The sequence below is a fragment of the Mizuhopecten yessoensis genome, unplaced genomic scaffold (assembly GCF_002113885.1).
Source record: "Mizuhopecten yessoensis strain PY_sf001 unplaced genomic scaffold, ASM211388v2 scaffold10799, whole genome shotgun sequence".
NCBI lineage: Eukaryota > Metazoa > Mollusca > Bivalvia > Pectinida > Pectinidae > Mizuhopecten > Mizuhopecten yessoensis.
Window position 1 is genome coordinate 223,274 of NW_018408727.1, and position 16,831 is coordinate 240,104.

The 16,831-nt window shown below is 39.2% G+C and overlaps 1 protein-coding gene across 2 annotated transcripts in view; it reads right to left on the reverse strand.

Annotated features, from left to right (window-relative positions):
- Positions 1-16,831, reverse strand: part of LOC110462544 — a 44,728-nt gene that overhangs the window by 17,850 nt on the left and 10,047 nt on the right. The window contains exons 1-4 of one of the 2 annotated variants that reach the window (XM_021516529.1): positions 15,380-16,036; positions 2,614-2,776; positions 1,061-1,224; positions 736-890 (exon numbers count right to left, since the gene is read on the reverse strand). In XM_021516529.1, the coding sequence (XP_021372204.1) occupies positions 736-890; positions 1,061-1,224; positions 2,614-2,776; positions 15,380-15,392 (495 nt within the window). In that variant the 5' untranslated portion in view covers positions 15,393-16,036. Of the gene's footprint in view, positions 1-735; positions 891-1,060; positions 1,225-2,613; positions 2,777-15,379; positions 16,037-16,831 lie in introns of those variants that run through there. The other variant, XM_021516528.1, reaches the window with a different exon arrangement.

The following is a 16,831-nucleotide window of genomic DNA, read 5'->3' on the forward strand; positions in this document are numbered from 1 at the left end:
CATAACACATCAGATATGTAGGTTGGATGGAAGAAATACCACTCTATCTGCTGTAAAGATTAGGAGACTCCCCTCACTATCTTCTCTAAATCCTAAATTATTTCCCCTCATCACCTACTGTTAAGATTAGGAGACTCCCCTCACTATCTTCTCTAAATCCTGAATGATTTCCCTCATCACCAACAGTTAGGATTAGGAGACTCCCCTCACTATCTTCTCTAAATCCTAAACTATTTCCCCTCATCACCTACTGTTAAGATTTGGAGTCTCCCTTCACTAACCTCTCTAAATCCTGAACGATTTCCCTCATAACCTATTATTGATATTAGGAGATTCCCCTCACTATCTTCTCTAAATCTTGAATGATTTCCCTCACTATCTACTGTTAAGCTCAGGAGATTCCACTCATTACTTACTCTTCAACTTAGGAGATTCATCACTACCTAATGAAGGCATAGGAGCTTCCCTGCACTAACTGATGCAACATTTTTTCATCATGCTCTGTTCATCTTCAAAAAAAATGTCTTGTGTTAATTCTCTTTATTTTTTTGTTTGGGAACAATTAGCTCCTTTTAGTGCAAAACAGTTTTGATGACTTTTGATGAATTGTAAATTTCACAGATCACTGTAAACTTAAACACAAGAGCAGTGGGACTTAATCATTCCTTAATTTTCCAAATAACGCATTTAAATTTTGCTTACCGCCAGTGAAAATTATGTCTGTCGTGAGATTACCTTCCTACTGCTGGGTAGAGGCATCCTGGGTCCATCACGACTACCAGACTTCCCCTTGGGAGCCTCCTGTTTCTGTTTGCCTTTCTGCTGTAGCTCCTTTACTATGTTCTCTGCCAGAGCCTGGTAGTACTCCTCTTCTAGCCCCTCAGCTCCCCCTACAAGTGAATATACAGTTTAAAAATATCTTTCAGCTGCAACTCCTATTGAATTAATCAATGATAATATTATGTATTTATTTAAATCATGTTCCTAGATTTTATCTAGATTGTCAAGTGTGAGATTTCTTCTGAAAAGTTTCCTAACTTCTGTACGTGTCATTACTTACCCATAATGCCTAGCTGTTTCTTCTCTTCAATGTGCTCCTCAGACTCCTTCTCAAACTCGCCGCGGACAGCCATCTTCCACTGTGCGTGATTGTTGGTACTGAAGGAACAGGATGCAGACAGGTCTATCCCGTCAGCCTCCGTACTTTCTTCATTCACATTATATCTGTATTAAGTACATGTATCAACAGAAACTGTACACTGATGTATAAAGAGTCAAACCTGTCTTAAGCAGTCATCTACAGGAGATCACGATGTTGGCTGCTTAAGACAGGTGGCTGCTTAATCGAGGTTAGAGTAAACACATAATACAAAATATTATATAACATCTATTAACAAGTTTACAAAGAGCAAAATTTGTTTAAATCATTTATGACAACATGCTGATGAAAATCTTTGAAATATTCCTTTGTTAATAAAAACATGTACATAAATCTATAACAATATAAGATATCATAATCAATTAATGTATAATTATAACTTTTAAACAGTACAAGATTACCCCTGGTGATAATTACAATACACGTGCTGCCAAACTAACTGTTCCTGTATCAGTAATGATGTTACGGCAGACTGTTGACAATTTTGCTTAAATCCTGGAGTATTAATGTCAAAGAAACAAGTTGACTAGGACAAAACCCATGCGGTTGGCAGATGGCACAATACATTTCACATCTGATCGGTGAATTGAACCCCACCTATCTTTGTGAAAGGCTAGTGCCCTGTCCACTGCGCCATCCGACAATCCCACTGGTTTCATAAGTTCTACATTACCACAATAAGCTACACTCTGGTATAAATTTATTTAAATTGACAAGGCTGTGTAATGTTATAACATTAGTATTAAATCAACAACCTTGTTTAACTGTAATGAAAGGATTGTCCTAAATATATAGTCAACGTTCATCACTTATAATGTAGTCACTGATTTACTAAGACTATCATTTGGGAAGAAACATTTATACAAGCTAGCATTCAAATGGTATAGACTTCTTTATTCAGGACAATTACAAATCATGATATGATGACAGCTTAAATAATTTACAGAAGCACCATGACATAGCAAGGAGGACCTACCTCACAGAAATCAGCAATTTTTACGTAAAAGTTATATAAATAATTAATACTATCCCGGATACTTCCTATATATATATATTACATGTATAATAAAAAGTGATTAAATGTCCATGTGAAGGAAGTAAATATAGAAAAAATGAATATATGTATATAAAATATGAATATATTACATGTATATATAGAGATGTTCACAGTTCCATGAAGTGCAAACACATTTCATGAAATATGGATGTGTTGTACCAGTACAGCACAGGTCTAGCCGATATCCGTTTCATTTCCACGGGGTTGAAACATTCATTTAATTTAGAGACTAGAAATAGATCTGCAGGAATTCAATTTCACAGAAAACTACCAATAGGGAGTTATTATTTAAAGCACCTTAATTATACACGGCAATGATTTTCCCTGACCTGGCTATTCCATTTGAAGTTCAGAAAGAGACATTTCATACACAGCACATATTAGCAATGATAAGTACCTCTGTCCCATCATTGCCTTCTTGAGGCTGGTTTTGCCCACACGGTCTTGTCCCACCAACATGAGACGCGTGCGGCACATGGGCTGAGTTCCTGATGTACATGCCTCTTCATATGCCAGCACAGCTTCTGGACCTCGCGCAAGGATCTCTTTAGGGGCTTCATCTGTAGAGGACAGAAGACATAATAAGAATAAGAATAATAATTCGAGTTTCTTATATACCGCTTTATCACAACCTAGTTCGTAGATCGTCTCAAAGAGGTTCACAAATTATTATCCTTTTTACTGCTTTGTTTGATATTGTCCATTCAAAATGAGGTTTTCATTAGACCTTTTAATACCAAAGTCATTAATTATAATCTAGGGACGTGAAGACCTACCTACATATACTTTTTTAATTTGAGAAAGATCTGCAGTTGACAACTGTCAGATTCATGCAATATGTCTGCATGATGCTAGATTTTTTTTTTTTTATATCTATTAAAGCTGAAAATGAAACATGCATATTTAAAAGCTAGTTCAGGAGGAGGAAGATTCCTCCAGTGCACTCAGAGAAACAATGATGTTACAAACTTCAACTGTCGAATTTCAATATGGCCACATGGCAGCCATCTTGATTTTATCAATCAGTCTTATAACTGACAAGCAAATCTATGAAACAAAAGGAACCTATACTTCTCCAGATAAAGTGATAACAAATTTGATTTGTCAAACCCCAAAGTGACTGCCTGGCAGCCATCTTGTTCTTTTGATCTGTCTCAAAATGAAACATATACAATTAAGGACCAACCGGAACCTACAAATGAAATCTGAGAAAGGTCTGACAAGACAAATTAGAACTGTCAAAATCCAAGGAAGCTGTCTGGTGGCCAGACATATAATTTTTTTCTGATCATTCTAAAAATATAACATGCACAAGTTATAGCTAAAGTGAATCTTCAAATAGACTTTTTGAAATGTATGTCTAGTTTTTCATGACAAATAGTGAGAATAAGAATAGTTTAACCATTTCACCCCAATGTAACTTTAGTAGACTCTACCATGCATTGATCTGGATGAGTCCATTTCGTTCTACAGTGTCGAAAGGGTTAAGGATGGACAATTAAATGGACTACAGATGAAGCCAATCATCTGATGATAAGAGGCTAAAAACACAGATTTCCAGGTTTAAATATTGATGTCTGTGGCTTGTGGCTGCAGGAGGGAGGGGGGCAGATCCCTAGGAGCACCCTGGCCTCTTCCTGGAAATGTCACTGACGTTTATCGACAGATAACTACATGATGATTTGTTAATAGAATCGGACAATACTGAGTGTGATTCTCATATAACTCATAACAAAGGATAGTGTCAGCAGTGTAGTTCCCAAGGTTATTAACCCTTTCACCCCTATGTAACTTAAGTAGACTCTACCATGCATTGATCTAGGTGGGTCCATTATGGTCTACAGTGGTAAAAGGATTAAGCTGCGTGTGTATCTGTTCGTTGTGTACCCTGTGCCCTGCTAAATGTATTCCCAGGCGTCTTGTTTATGTTCCTAGGCTTGCACACACTTTACTGTTTCAAAGCTTAATTGAATATTGGAGATGGTATTGTATTACAAATCATGTCAATTCACTGTAATTAAAATATTACACTTTTATGACTTCACAAAGACATTACATCTAAAATAAAAAATTAATTTCCCAAAAGGTCAGCTACAATGATCCTTTGAATGACATGAATCAAATATATGACTAGGGAAGCCCTGTCATTATGCCAGTTCTCGGTTCTAGTACGTTTATGGCATACTCAACAGACCCTCAGTACACTAGTACCCCTGGTGAAGACCTGTATTTCTCCCACAACCACTTTGGGTTTCCTCACACTCGATTCATTGGATAAACCTGTTAGGAGTTGGTAAACATTTTTTTTGGTTACCGACTAGTGGGTAACACCCAGGACGTGATTTCATTGGTCAATTTTTTACTTGTGACATCACGTAACAATGCTTTACGACATCATCTTTCATTGTGATGTCATGATTCACGGCAATTGTTTCTCCCCATCGGAAGCTGACATAGTGTTTTTTCATCATTATGGGAGAAAAAGGACCCCAAACTCGTGATGGTAGGTTATCATGTTTATCTAACTCTCGCTAGTTAATTTTCAAATTGTAAAAGACGCAAGGTTTATGCAATTTGGAAATTATCTAACTAAAGTTAGATAAACATGATAACCAACCATCACTCTTTGGGGGACCTCTATGTACACCCCACAGTACACAAGTATACTCCTGGTAAAAACATTACATCCCACATTACCCCAGTACATTCCTGGTACAGTCCAGTATGTACACCCCACATAACCCCAGTACATTACTGGTACAGTCCTGTATGTACAACCCACATAACCCCAGTACATTCCTGGTACAGTCCTGTATGTACACCCCATATCACCCCAGAACATTACTGGTACAGTCATGTATGTACACCCCACATAACACCAGTACATTACTGGTACAGTCCTGTATGTACACCCCATATCACCCCAGTGCATTACTGGTACAGTCCTGTATGTACACCCCACATCACCCCAGTACATTACTGGTACAGTCCTGTATGTACACCCCACATAACCCCAGTACATTACTGGTACAGTCCTGTATGTACACCCTACATAACCCCAGTACATTACTGGTACAGTCCTGTATGTACACCTCACATTACCCCAGTACATTACTGGTACAGTCCTGTATGTACACCCCACAATTCCCAGTACATTCCTGGTACAGTCCAGTATATACACCCCACATCACCCCAGTACATTCCTGGTACAGTCCTGTATGTACACTCCCTATCACCCCAGTACATTCCTGGTACAGTCCTGTATGTACACCCCACATAACCCCAGTACATTAATGGTACAGTCCTGTATGTACACCCCACATAAAACCCCAGTACATTCCTGGTACAGTCTAGTATGTACACCCCACCTAACCCAGTACACTACTGGTACAGTCCTGTATGTACACCCCACATAACCCCAGTACAATACTGGTCCAGTCCAGTATGTACACCCAACATAACCCCAGTACATTAATGTTAGAGACCTGTATGTACACCCCACACAACCCCAGTACATTACTGGTACATTCCAGTATGTACACCCTACATAACCCAAGTACATTCCAGGTACAGTCCTGTATGTACCCCCCACATAAAACCCCAGTCCATTCCTGGTACAGTCTAGAATGTCCCCCCCACCTAACCCAGTACCCTACTGGTACAGTCCTGTATGTAAACCCCATATCACCCCAGAACATTACTGGTACAGTCATGTATGTACACCCCACATAACCCAAGTACATTACTGCTACAGTCCTGTATGTACACCCTCCATAACCCCAGTACATTACTAGTACAGGCCAGTATGTACACCCAACATAACCCCAGTACATTACTGTTATAGTCCTGTATGTACAACCCACACAACCCAAGTACATTCCTGTTACAGTCCTGTATGTACACTCCCTATCACCCCAGTACATTCCTGGTGCAGTCTAGTATGTCCACCCCACCTAACCCAGTACACTCCTGGTACAGTCCTGTATATACACCCCACATAACCCCACTACATTAATGGTACAGTCCTGCATGGACACCCCACATAAAACCCCAGTACATTCCTGGTGCAGTCTAGTATGTCCACCCCACCTAACCCAGTACACTCCTGGTACAGTCCTGTATATACACCCCACATAAAACCCCAGTCCATTCCTGGTACAGTCTAGAATGTCCCCCCCACCTAACCCAGTACCCTACTGGTACAGTCCTGTATTTACACCCTACATAACCCCAGCACATTACTGTTACAGACCTGTATGTACCCCCCACATAACCCCAGTACATTAATGTTAGAGACCTGTATGTACACCCCACATAACCCAAGTACATTCCTGTTACAGTCCTGTATGTACACCCCACTTAACCCCAGTACATTACTGGTACAGTCCTATATGTACAACCCTACATAACCCAAGTACATTCCTGGTACAGTCCTGTATGTACACCCCACATAACCCCAGTACATTCCTGTTATAGTCCTGTATGTATAACCCACACAACCCAAGTACATTCCTGTTACAGTCCTGTATGTACACCCCACATAACCCCAGTCAATTACTGGAACAGTCCTGTATGTACACCCCACATTACCCCAGTTCATTACTTGTACAGTCCTGTATGTACACCCCACATAACCCAAGTACATTCCTGGTACAGTCCTGTATGTACACCCCACATTACCCCCGTACATTACTGGTACAGTCCTGTATGTACACCCTACATAACCCCAGTACATTACTGGTACAGTCCTGTATGTACACCCCACATTACCCCAGTACATTACTTGTACAGTCCTGTATGTACACCCCACATAACCCCAGTACATTACTGGAACAGTCCTGTATGTAAACCCCACATAACCCCAGTACATTACTGGTACAGTCCTGTATGTACACCCCACATTACCCCCGTACATTACTGGTACAGTCCTGTATGTACACCCTACATAACCCCTGTACATTACTGGTACAGTCCTGTATGTACACCCCACATAACCCCCGTACATTACTGGTACAGTCCTGTATGTACACCCCACATAACCCCAGTATATTACTGGTACAGTCCTGTATGTACAACCCTCATAACCCCAGTATATTCCTGGTACAGTCTAGTATGTACATCCCACCTAACCCAGTACACTAGTACCCCAGGTATAATCCCTTTAATGTACACCTAGCTAAGATAACTCGGGTGCACTCGATGTACGTCCAATCATTGGCTGTCCAGTGGTGCTGATCAGTGATGAAAGGCCTGGTCATCTCTGATATTTAAGACTAGATACCTTGCATGCGGTGTTTGAATAGATATGTGTAATCCTGTAACAGAAGGAAATTTATTTGTTTTTGGTATTGATCAAGTTAATACTCAACAGCACTGCATTTCACCTTACTAACCCTAGGCTGCACCACAAATAAATAGACAAACCAGAACAAGCTAAAACTGTATTACCTGACCGAGCATTCTGTAACACACTCGGGATCACGATGGACACATACAATATATTGCATTTCAAAAGAAGATATGACCGGAAAATGGGGTGTCTCAGCAACTTTAATCCAGTAGTTCCCTTGTATTAATATATAGGGATTGAACACATCATTATCAACATGCATGCCAGTTTAAAAGTAATGCAGCTAGTTACTACATGCACATCCATATTCCAGGAAGCCTGCTCATATCAAATTCAGATTAGCTAATTTAAACATTTATTCTGGCATGAATGATAAAAAATTCTGTCCCATATGTATATATCTAAATTCTAACTGAACATAAATATAAGAATTCCATGATATTTGCAGTATTGAAGTACAACAATAATCTAAGTACAGCCTTATGTCACCTAAATGTTTGATTTGTATGATGGTCTGACATTACTTGAGGTGGGAAATTAAAGCAGCTTCAAAATGACACTGATCCAATAACATTCATAGTAGGATCAATGCTATTTCTTCTGGTGTGTTTAAATATGTCACATACAACCATATTTTATGGCCATCAAGCTTAATATTTTTTCTCTCTTTGAAATTTAATCTTCTTTTAATTCTACACAAGAGGTCCAATGGGCCTGAAGGCACTCATCAGTCTTAACACTGATTTCTTGGCACTACTTTTCATTAAGTTAAATTACTGACCAGAAGTCTTGACTACAGGCATTTTGTTTCATCAGAAGAAGTTATTTGAGGGGTTTAACAAATTTGAACACAATCACAGGTTCAAGGTCAATGTCTGTGACCTTGTTCAAGTATGTCAAGGAACTGTTTTACACATCTTTTGTATCACTCCATGCCAGTAAGTATATCTTGACACAAAGACTTTTGGTTCTTCAGAAGTAGATATCCGAGTGTTTTTTTGGTGTTTTTTTTACAAATTTGACCCTGTGAATACAGCTAGATTAAGGTCATTTATTTTCACAAAAAAAAATTATCATATGTAATACTCAACACATTGCATAAACAAATTATGCTAGCACAGTTTAGTATATTTGTTATCTTTCTGAACTAAAGCAAACCAGAGTAATGACTAAAAAATTAATAAAATGTCAAGCTGTTGGTTAAGTGACTAGTCCGAATAATTAAGATGTCACAGAGCCTGTATACGTATTGCTCACTTATTCTTATTTGCTATCATTATCTGAAATAGAAATGCAGTTGCAAATAATAGTTTTGAAAATTTAACACCATGACTGCCATTTTGGATTTCTTATTGAACCAACAATTGATATAACCACAGTGCAATACCTAAGAGGAACATTTGCACCAATTTGAGTTTCCGAACCCACCCGAACCCCCCAACCCCCCGTTCCCCGTATATGCTTCACTCGTCTGTCACATCCGAGGCCATAATGGCTATTTTAAGGAACTAAAGTATACTACCTTAACAATTATTCTAATTCATTTGAGATGTAACACGACATTTGATTGGTAATACTGTCGCAAATATCCGTTTTACTGGCTTCGCTCGGAGTTAAACTCAATTTGTGACAGTATTACAATCACGATATACCGCTGCAAATTTCAAAATACAGAAGGTTTATCCCCTTGATGATATCCTTTACTACCTAATTAGAGATGGTAATAATCAATTCCTCTGCAGTTCTGCTATTGTAAAGATCACAGGGTTGTACACCACAATTATCTAATGACATACGTAGCTAAACCCGGACACCGATAGAGCCTAGAACGGTCGCACAGCCAAGCTAAATCTGGAGCAGGTACGCATACACTAAAACATGTCTAGTCATTACCCTAGAAGTGCACTTATATCCGCTGTCTTGATAATTTCATGCTTTTTGGGAAGGGTGAAAAAGGCAACTTTTGCGAAAATTTCGCGGTATTTAGTATGTCTGAATGTCAATGATTGACAGGTACCTCATTAGAGGAAATTTTGTCGCACATCCAAGCATGGTATTGCAATAAAATATGGTAGCTATAGAGTCAAAAGGTGGGAGAAATCGAAGTTTTGGATAATGGCCATGTATGCTACTGTTTATACATTGTAGTATATGTATGCAGTTTTTAGAGATGACCTTGCACAAATAGTAATAAAAATAATAGAATGGTGTGTGTTATTTCACAGGAGACATGTACATTGTGTAATATAGACTATATAAATTATATTTACTGTAATTGTTGGATCCTGCAAGAACCTGAAAAGTTAGTTGGGAGTTGTGGGTATATAAAAGAATGAAAACCCTGGAAAACACATTAGGGTCGAAACAAACGAAATTGTGGAATTCTTATCCCTTGCTTAAATTGAAGACACGTTTTAAATGCATTTTATCGTAAATATAATCTCAGTAACTAATGGTATAACATATACATGGATCACATTTATAATCAAACTCGGCCTTAGACATGTCAACATGCATGTGCATAACAAATTTTATTGAGAATGGTCCATTATTAGGGCAGTTTTTGCACAGAAACCAATTAGTCAATCACAAGTTTGTAATTACTTCATGAATATGCATGGATCACATTCATGATCAAACTCAGCCCCAGACATGTTAATATGTATCTGCATACGAATTTTATTGAAATCAGACCATTTTTAGAGCAGTTTTTGCATGGAAACTAAAATGTGACAGACAGACAGACAGATAGACAGACAGACAGACAAACAAGACAGACAGACAGACAGACAGACAGACAGACAGACAGACAGACAGATGGATGAATGATCACTCAATGTTGTAATTTAGGGTATTCCGGTATTATAGTATATAAAATACACAGAAAAAAGGCTCGGTAATATGTAAAATTCTCCTAGTGATAACTACAGGTCAAGTATTGATATTCAATTAAAACCATTCCAAAGACACTAACACAGAAACTGGTATTTTTATTGGCGGTGTAATTATGTTTACTTTGTATGTAACCATAGTTACCATGCCTATACTACGGGTACATGTATCTCTGTCCTTCCTGGTATAAGGTCAAATTAAGGCCGCAAACTAATACATTCAATACAAACTGAGGATTTTACGGGGACAATTACTGTACCTGCTAGGCCTGACCATAAAATGTGAGTAATTTCTTTCTGATGATGGGGCTCAGACAACTTCAGACTGATAAGAAATACATTTATACTATACACAAACACCACTGTATTCCTCCGACAAAGGGAAAAGGGAAAAGTAAAGAGTGTACTTGAACACAAGGTAAACATTTGAATGCAGAATTTCTACTACCCAATATGACTAACAGGTGACGGGGGGGGGGGGGGGGGGCTCACTTTGTAGATGAAAATGTATGAAAACAATGTTTAAACCAACAATACTGCACAACAATATGGGGAATATATTAAAGCAACAGTTCCACCAGACAGGAAAATTATTATAAATATTTATCAGTTTGTGACATTTATGTAAATTATACAAAATTTATTATTTTTACCACAATTATGCAGCGAGTTATAACAATTGATATTAATCACTCTTGTTGGTCCGGATGTCACCGTGTGTGGGTCTTAATGTGGGAGGAAACTGGAGTACCTGGAGGAATAAACAGACATGGTCGGACAGGTGTCACCACAATGGCCCATACCTTTTAACGTCTGATCGGGGAATCGAACCCCAGTCGCCGTGGTGAAAGGCAAGTGCTTTATCAACTGTGCGACCCGACCACCACAGATAACTTGTATTAATAAGGAATTTCTACTGCTGAAATCTAAATAAAGAGACACTCTAAATACCTGATAAAGAAACATATTCACATTTTTATTTTTTATGGGGCATAGTGGGAGAAAGAATGTTGCCACAAGCCACTGGTGTTAAGGAAATTAGTTAATTTCCACCATATAGGTCTGTCAGGACGAAATACAACAGGTACGCTGTTGAGAGCCAGTACTTACCTTTAGTTACCCAGTTGGGCCAGTAAACTCGAGGTCACTGGTTAGATACATTTATCCGATAGCAGGTTTTTGAATTCTTTAACTGTATATCATTTTATCTGATTCAGTTATTTCATTATCACAATTTGTTTTTGTCATATTCACATTTATTGTTTTATATCATACTTTTCCCCAAATTAACCCTTTCAACCCCATGCATTGATCCGGATGAGTCCATTACTTTCTACAGTGGTGAAAGAGTTCATAGGTATGACAGTTCAAAACAACGTCTGACCTTCGTTTCGTTTTGCAGAATGAATTGAAACGGTGCCATAGGTGTATCTCATTTATTCTCATAAAATATTACAGAACAAGGGATTTGATGAGATTACTTGATTACTTTCTTTTTCTAACAATAACTCCTCTCTGATGTTATTTTTAGATAGATTTTTCTTGTTCATGTATTTGTAATGCTATGAATTTTAAATACATGGGAATATTCTGTTTTCAAATTTTCTGTTCATTTATTCGGGTTTTTCTTCTTAATACACATATGTACAATTCCTTCACACTATCATGAGTTATTGATGTATGTAGACCTGTTTATCGGCTCAAAAGTACAGCCATACTAGAAGGATAATAAAGAAAAGAGGGATCCAATACTCCTTATATGTAGAAAATGTGGTAGTGTTGTAGGGTGGATCCACAGGGGATTCACTAGTGATCCTTACTATAGAAACATAAAGGGAAATAAAAGGTTTCTCAACACCACAAGAACAGCTTTGTTAGCCATACTAGAATAGAGAGATATTTCCCCTCATGCTAAAACACAAGATTTTATACAAGGACTTTCACTTTGGGTTTTTTTCGAAAAATATTTTTGATTCTAAAATGAAAATAATAAGCAATATATATGTCACAGAGGTCAACGCCCCTGCTGTGGATCAGCCAGCTTAATAACCAGTCGAACGCTCTAGGCCTACTGCATGAGCTTATGAACGATGTTTCCTGGCAGAATCTGAAGTAAGCGGCAGCGGCTAGTATTTAATTAGGATTTAACATATAACATGTGGAAAGCATGATTGTGTAGAATGAAATCTTGTGTTAGAGGACATATGGAAATGTAACTGGTATGGACATATTGTTGAGCCTGTGAACAGGTCTTCATCACTATGTAGTGATGGTGTTGGTGTGTGTCTATTTCAGGAAAAAACAATAATTACTGTGCAAATCACGCCCCTGTGTTTGCACAGACATTTATCCATCTGTGGTTTAGACTTCATTTCCCAAGTGTGGCCTCTCATTGCTATTTGTCGGCACTTGTGATTTTTTTGTGTGCAGGAGTGTCACTTGAACAGCGAACACAAACTCTTCTCCACTAGGGCACATTCACTCGTAATCTATGCACATACACTCACCATCACTACACATACACTCACTACCTCTGCACACACACTCATCATCTCTGCACACAAACTCATCATCTCTACAAATACACTCACTATCTCTGCACATACACTCATCATCTCTACACATACACCATCTCTACACATACTCATCATCTCTATACATACACTCACTATCTCTGCACTCACACTCATCATCTCCACACACAAACTCATCATCTCTACACATACACTCACCATCTCTACACATACACTCATCATCTCTGCACACAAACTCATCATCTCTTCACATACACTCACCATCTCTACACATACACTCATCATCTCTGCACACACACTCACTATCTCTACACATACACTCATCATCTCTACACATACACTCATCATCTCTGCAAACACAGACATCATCTCTTCACATACACCATCATCTCTGCACACAAACTCATCATCTCTGCACACAAACTCATCATCTCTACACATACACTCACCATCTCTACACATACACTCATCATATCTGCACACACACTCGCTATCTCTACACATACACTCATCATCTCTGCACATACACTCACCATCTCCACACACAAACTCATCATCTCTACACATACACTCATCATCTCTACACATACACTCACCATCCCTACACATACATTCACCATCTCTACACGTACATACACTCACCATCTCTACACATACACTCACCATCTCCACACACAAACTCATCATCTCTACACAAACACTCACCATCCCTACACATACATTCACAATCTCTACACGTACATACACGTACATACACTCACCATCTCTACACATACACTCATCATATCTGCACACACACTCGCTATCTCTACACATACACTCACCATCCCTACACATACATTCACAATCTCTACACGTACATACACGTACATACACTCACCATCTCTACACATACACTCAACATATCTGCACACACACTCACTATCTCTACACATACACTCATCATCTCTACAAACACAGACATCATCTCTTCACATACACTCATCATCTCTGCACACACACTCATCATCTCTACACATACACTCACCATCTCTACACATACACTCATCATATCTGCACACACACTCACTATCTCTACACATACACTCATCATGTCTGCACACACACTCATCATCTCTATACATACACTCATCATCTCTATACATACACTCACCATCTCTACACATACACTCATCATCTCTACACATATATTCATAACCTCTTCACACACACTTATCATCTCTACAGATACACTCACCATCTCTACAGATACACTCACCATCTCTACACATACACTCATCATCTCTACACATATATTCATAACCTCTACACACACACTCATCATCTCTGCACATACACTAAGCACACAACACATACACTCAACAGCAGATTGTATGGTAACACAAAAAACAGCTTTTAAACATGCACACTTTGCATCGTCTGGGTCCCCAAGCTTAAGCTCACCAGCTTGTCAGACATACGCCAGCTTGTCAGACATACACCAGCTTGTCAGACATACACCAGCTTGTCAGACATACACCAGCTTGTCAGACATACACACTTACCACCTCAGCACAAATGATTACCAACAATGAACACACACTTACCACCGAGAAACACACACTTACCGTCTCAGCACACACTTACCACCTGGAAACACACACTTACCGTCTCAGTACACACTTACCACCTGAGAACACACACTTACCACCCCAGAACACACACTTACCACCCCAGAACACACACTTACCATTTGAGCACACACAATTACCACCTGGGAACATACACTTACCACCTCAGAACACACACTTACCACTTGAGCACACACAATTACCACCTGGGATCAGTGGCCAAGTGGTTAAGTTTTCTGACATTCTGCTACCACAAACCCTCCACCACTGGGTTGTGGGTTCGAGGCCTAAGTGGAGCAGTCGCCAGGTACTGGCTATAGGTTGGTGGGGGGTTTCCGGGAACTCTGGCTTTCCTCCACCCCCAAAACACGTCCTTAAATGACCATAGCTGTTAATAGGACGTAAAACTCAAATAAACCTACCTGGCCATGGGATGCACACTTACCCCCTGGGAACAAATACTTACCCCCTGGGAACACATACTTACCCCCTGGGAACACATACTTACCCCCTAGGAACACACACTTACCACATCAGCACACACACTTTCTACCGGGGTCACACACTTACAAACTGGGAACACACAAATTCCGTCTGAGCACACACACTTACCACCTGGGAACACACACTTACCACCTGGGAACACCCACTTACCAACAGGACCCATTCACTCATCAGTTGGACACAACATACTCACCAGCTTGACACCTGTGTACTTGCCAGTTGAGCAAACACAACAATAATAACTACTTATAGTCAATAAATGAGATGTCCTTACCACCCCCGGTCATTATGTCGGGATTAGATATATCCGGTCGAAGCCACGTCCAGGATCCAAGAGCATGACCATTCCGCCTACGATACTGTTAGTCAACTAGCCCACAACCAAGATATGTGACACTTTCCTCGGAATCTTCGTTAATATCAATATAATATGTAGGTGTCTCCGTCACCTAATGTATCAGTCTGGTGCCGGTGTCACCGTGCCTATTTAAATACTGTATCTACGGAACATCCATCACAACGGTATTGACGTATCTCCTTGAAATATATTTAGTGTGAAGTTGTCGAAATGAAACTCTTTTTATCAAAATCCTGCATCATCACATCAGCAGATTGGAGGGGCGTATATCATGCCCGCTGCAAGAGTGTGAATATCATCCAAAAAGTCCAAACTTATCTTCAGCTTGTAGTGTATGATATCTAGCAGAATAGATGTCCAATGTTAATGTACATGTAAAACCAACCACAAATCTTCATGATACTGACTACAGTTTCAGCTGTATGGACGACATGTCAGTTTGGGCTTCTCTACCCCAGTACCTCCCGGTACATATGCTGTCCTTATAGCTACCTGCAGTTCTGCCCTCCACTGCCAGGAGCACACCGTGCCATCAAGCTCTGTTACAGAAGTCCCAGCACAGTTGGTTGAAGCCTTCCAATGAGGCGCAGCATTAAACATTTACTGGACCCATGGCCAGACATAATCAGATATACGTTCCATTTAACACGCAGATATAATATAACAGCACATACGGCTCTCAGGTAGGATAAAGCCAGGTATATATGCTACCTGAGACAGGTAAACGTGTATACACGTACAGGTGAATCGAAAGTTGTTGAATCAATCAGCAATCCTAGGCTCCTCCACTAAATCAATCAATATTCTCCACAGATCTGCTATCCAGTAACGGTACCACACTCTCAATTCAATTGCCCTTTATTTGCATTCATTTATTCATGATTACATTCAATCAGTTAAATTATGCTGTAATTGTGTTTGTTTTCATCTAAAAAGTCAACCCTGAGTTGATTGCTATAGTGCTGCTGGTTGTATATACATACAGACAGATGAGCTTTATTAGGTTTCGGATAGGACACAAAGGTTCTGAGAATTCCCAGTACCTTTTGAGGACACATGTACTTCATGAAGTGCACATAATTTTGGGATGTCACTTTTCATGGCCCCAGTAGCTAGCCCGATTATCTGCTGAGACATCTGGTCACAATTAATGTGAATAAAAACAATTCAGATGCTTAATTGTCTTATTATATATATTGTCTTGTATCATTAAATATAAAGTTTCTGTAATAAATTTTCAACAATTAAAATGAAATATCTTTGATCAATGTTAGTATTCCATCACTAATTATACACGTAGCAATATATACCCAGCACTGGTCACATATACATTAAGTCGGGCCCTAAAGACAATCAGACTCTGCGACG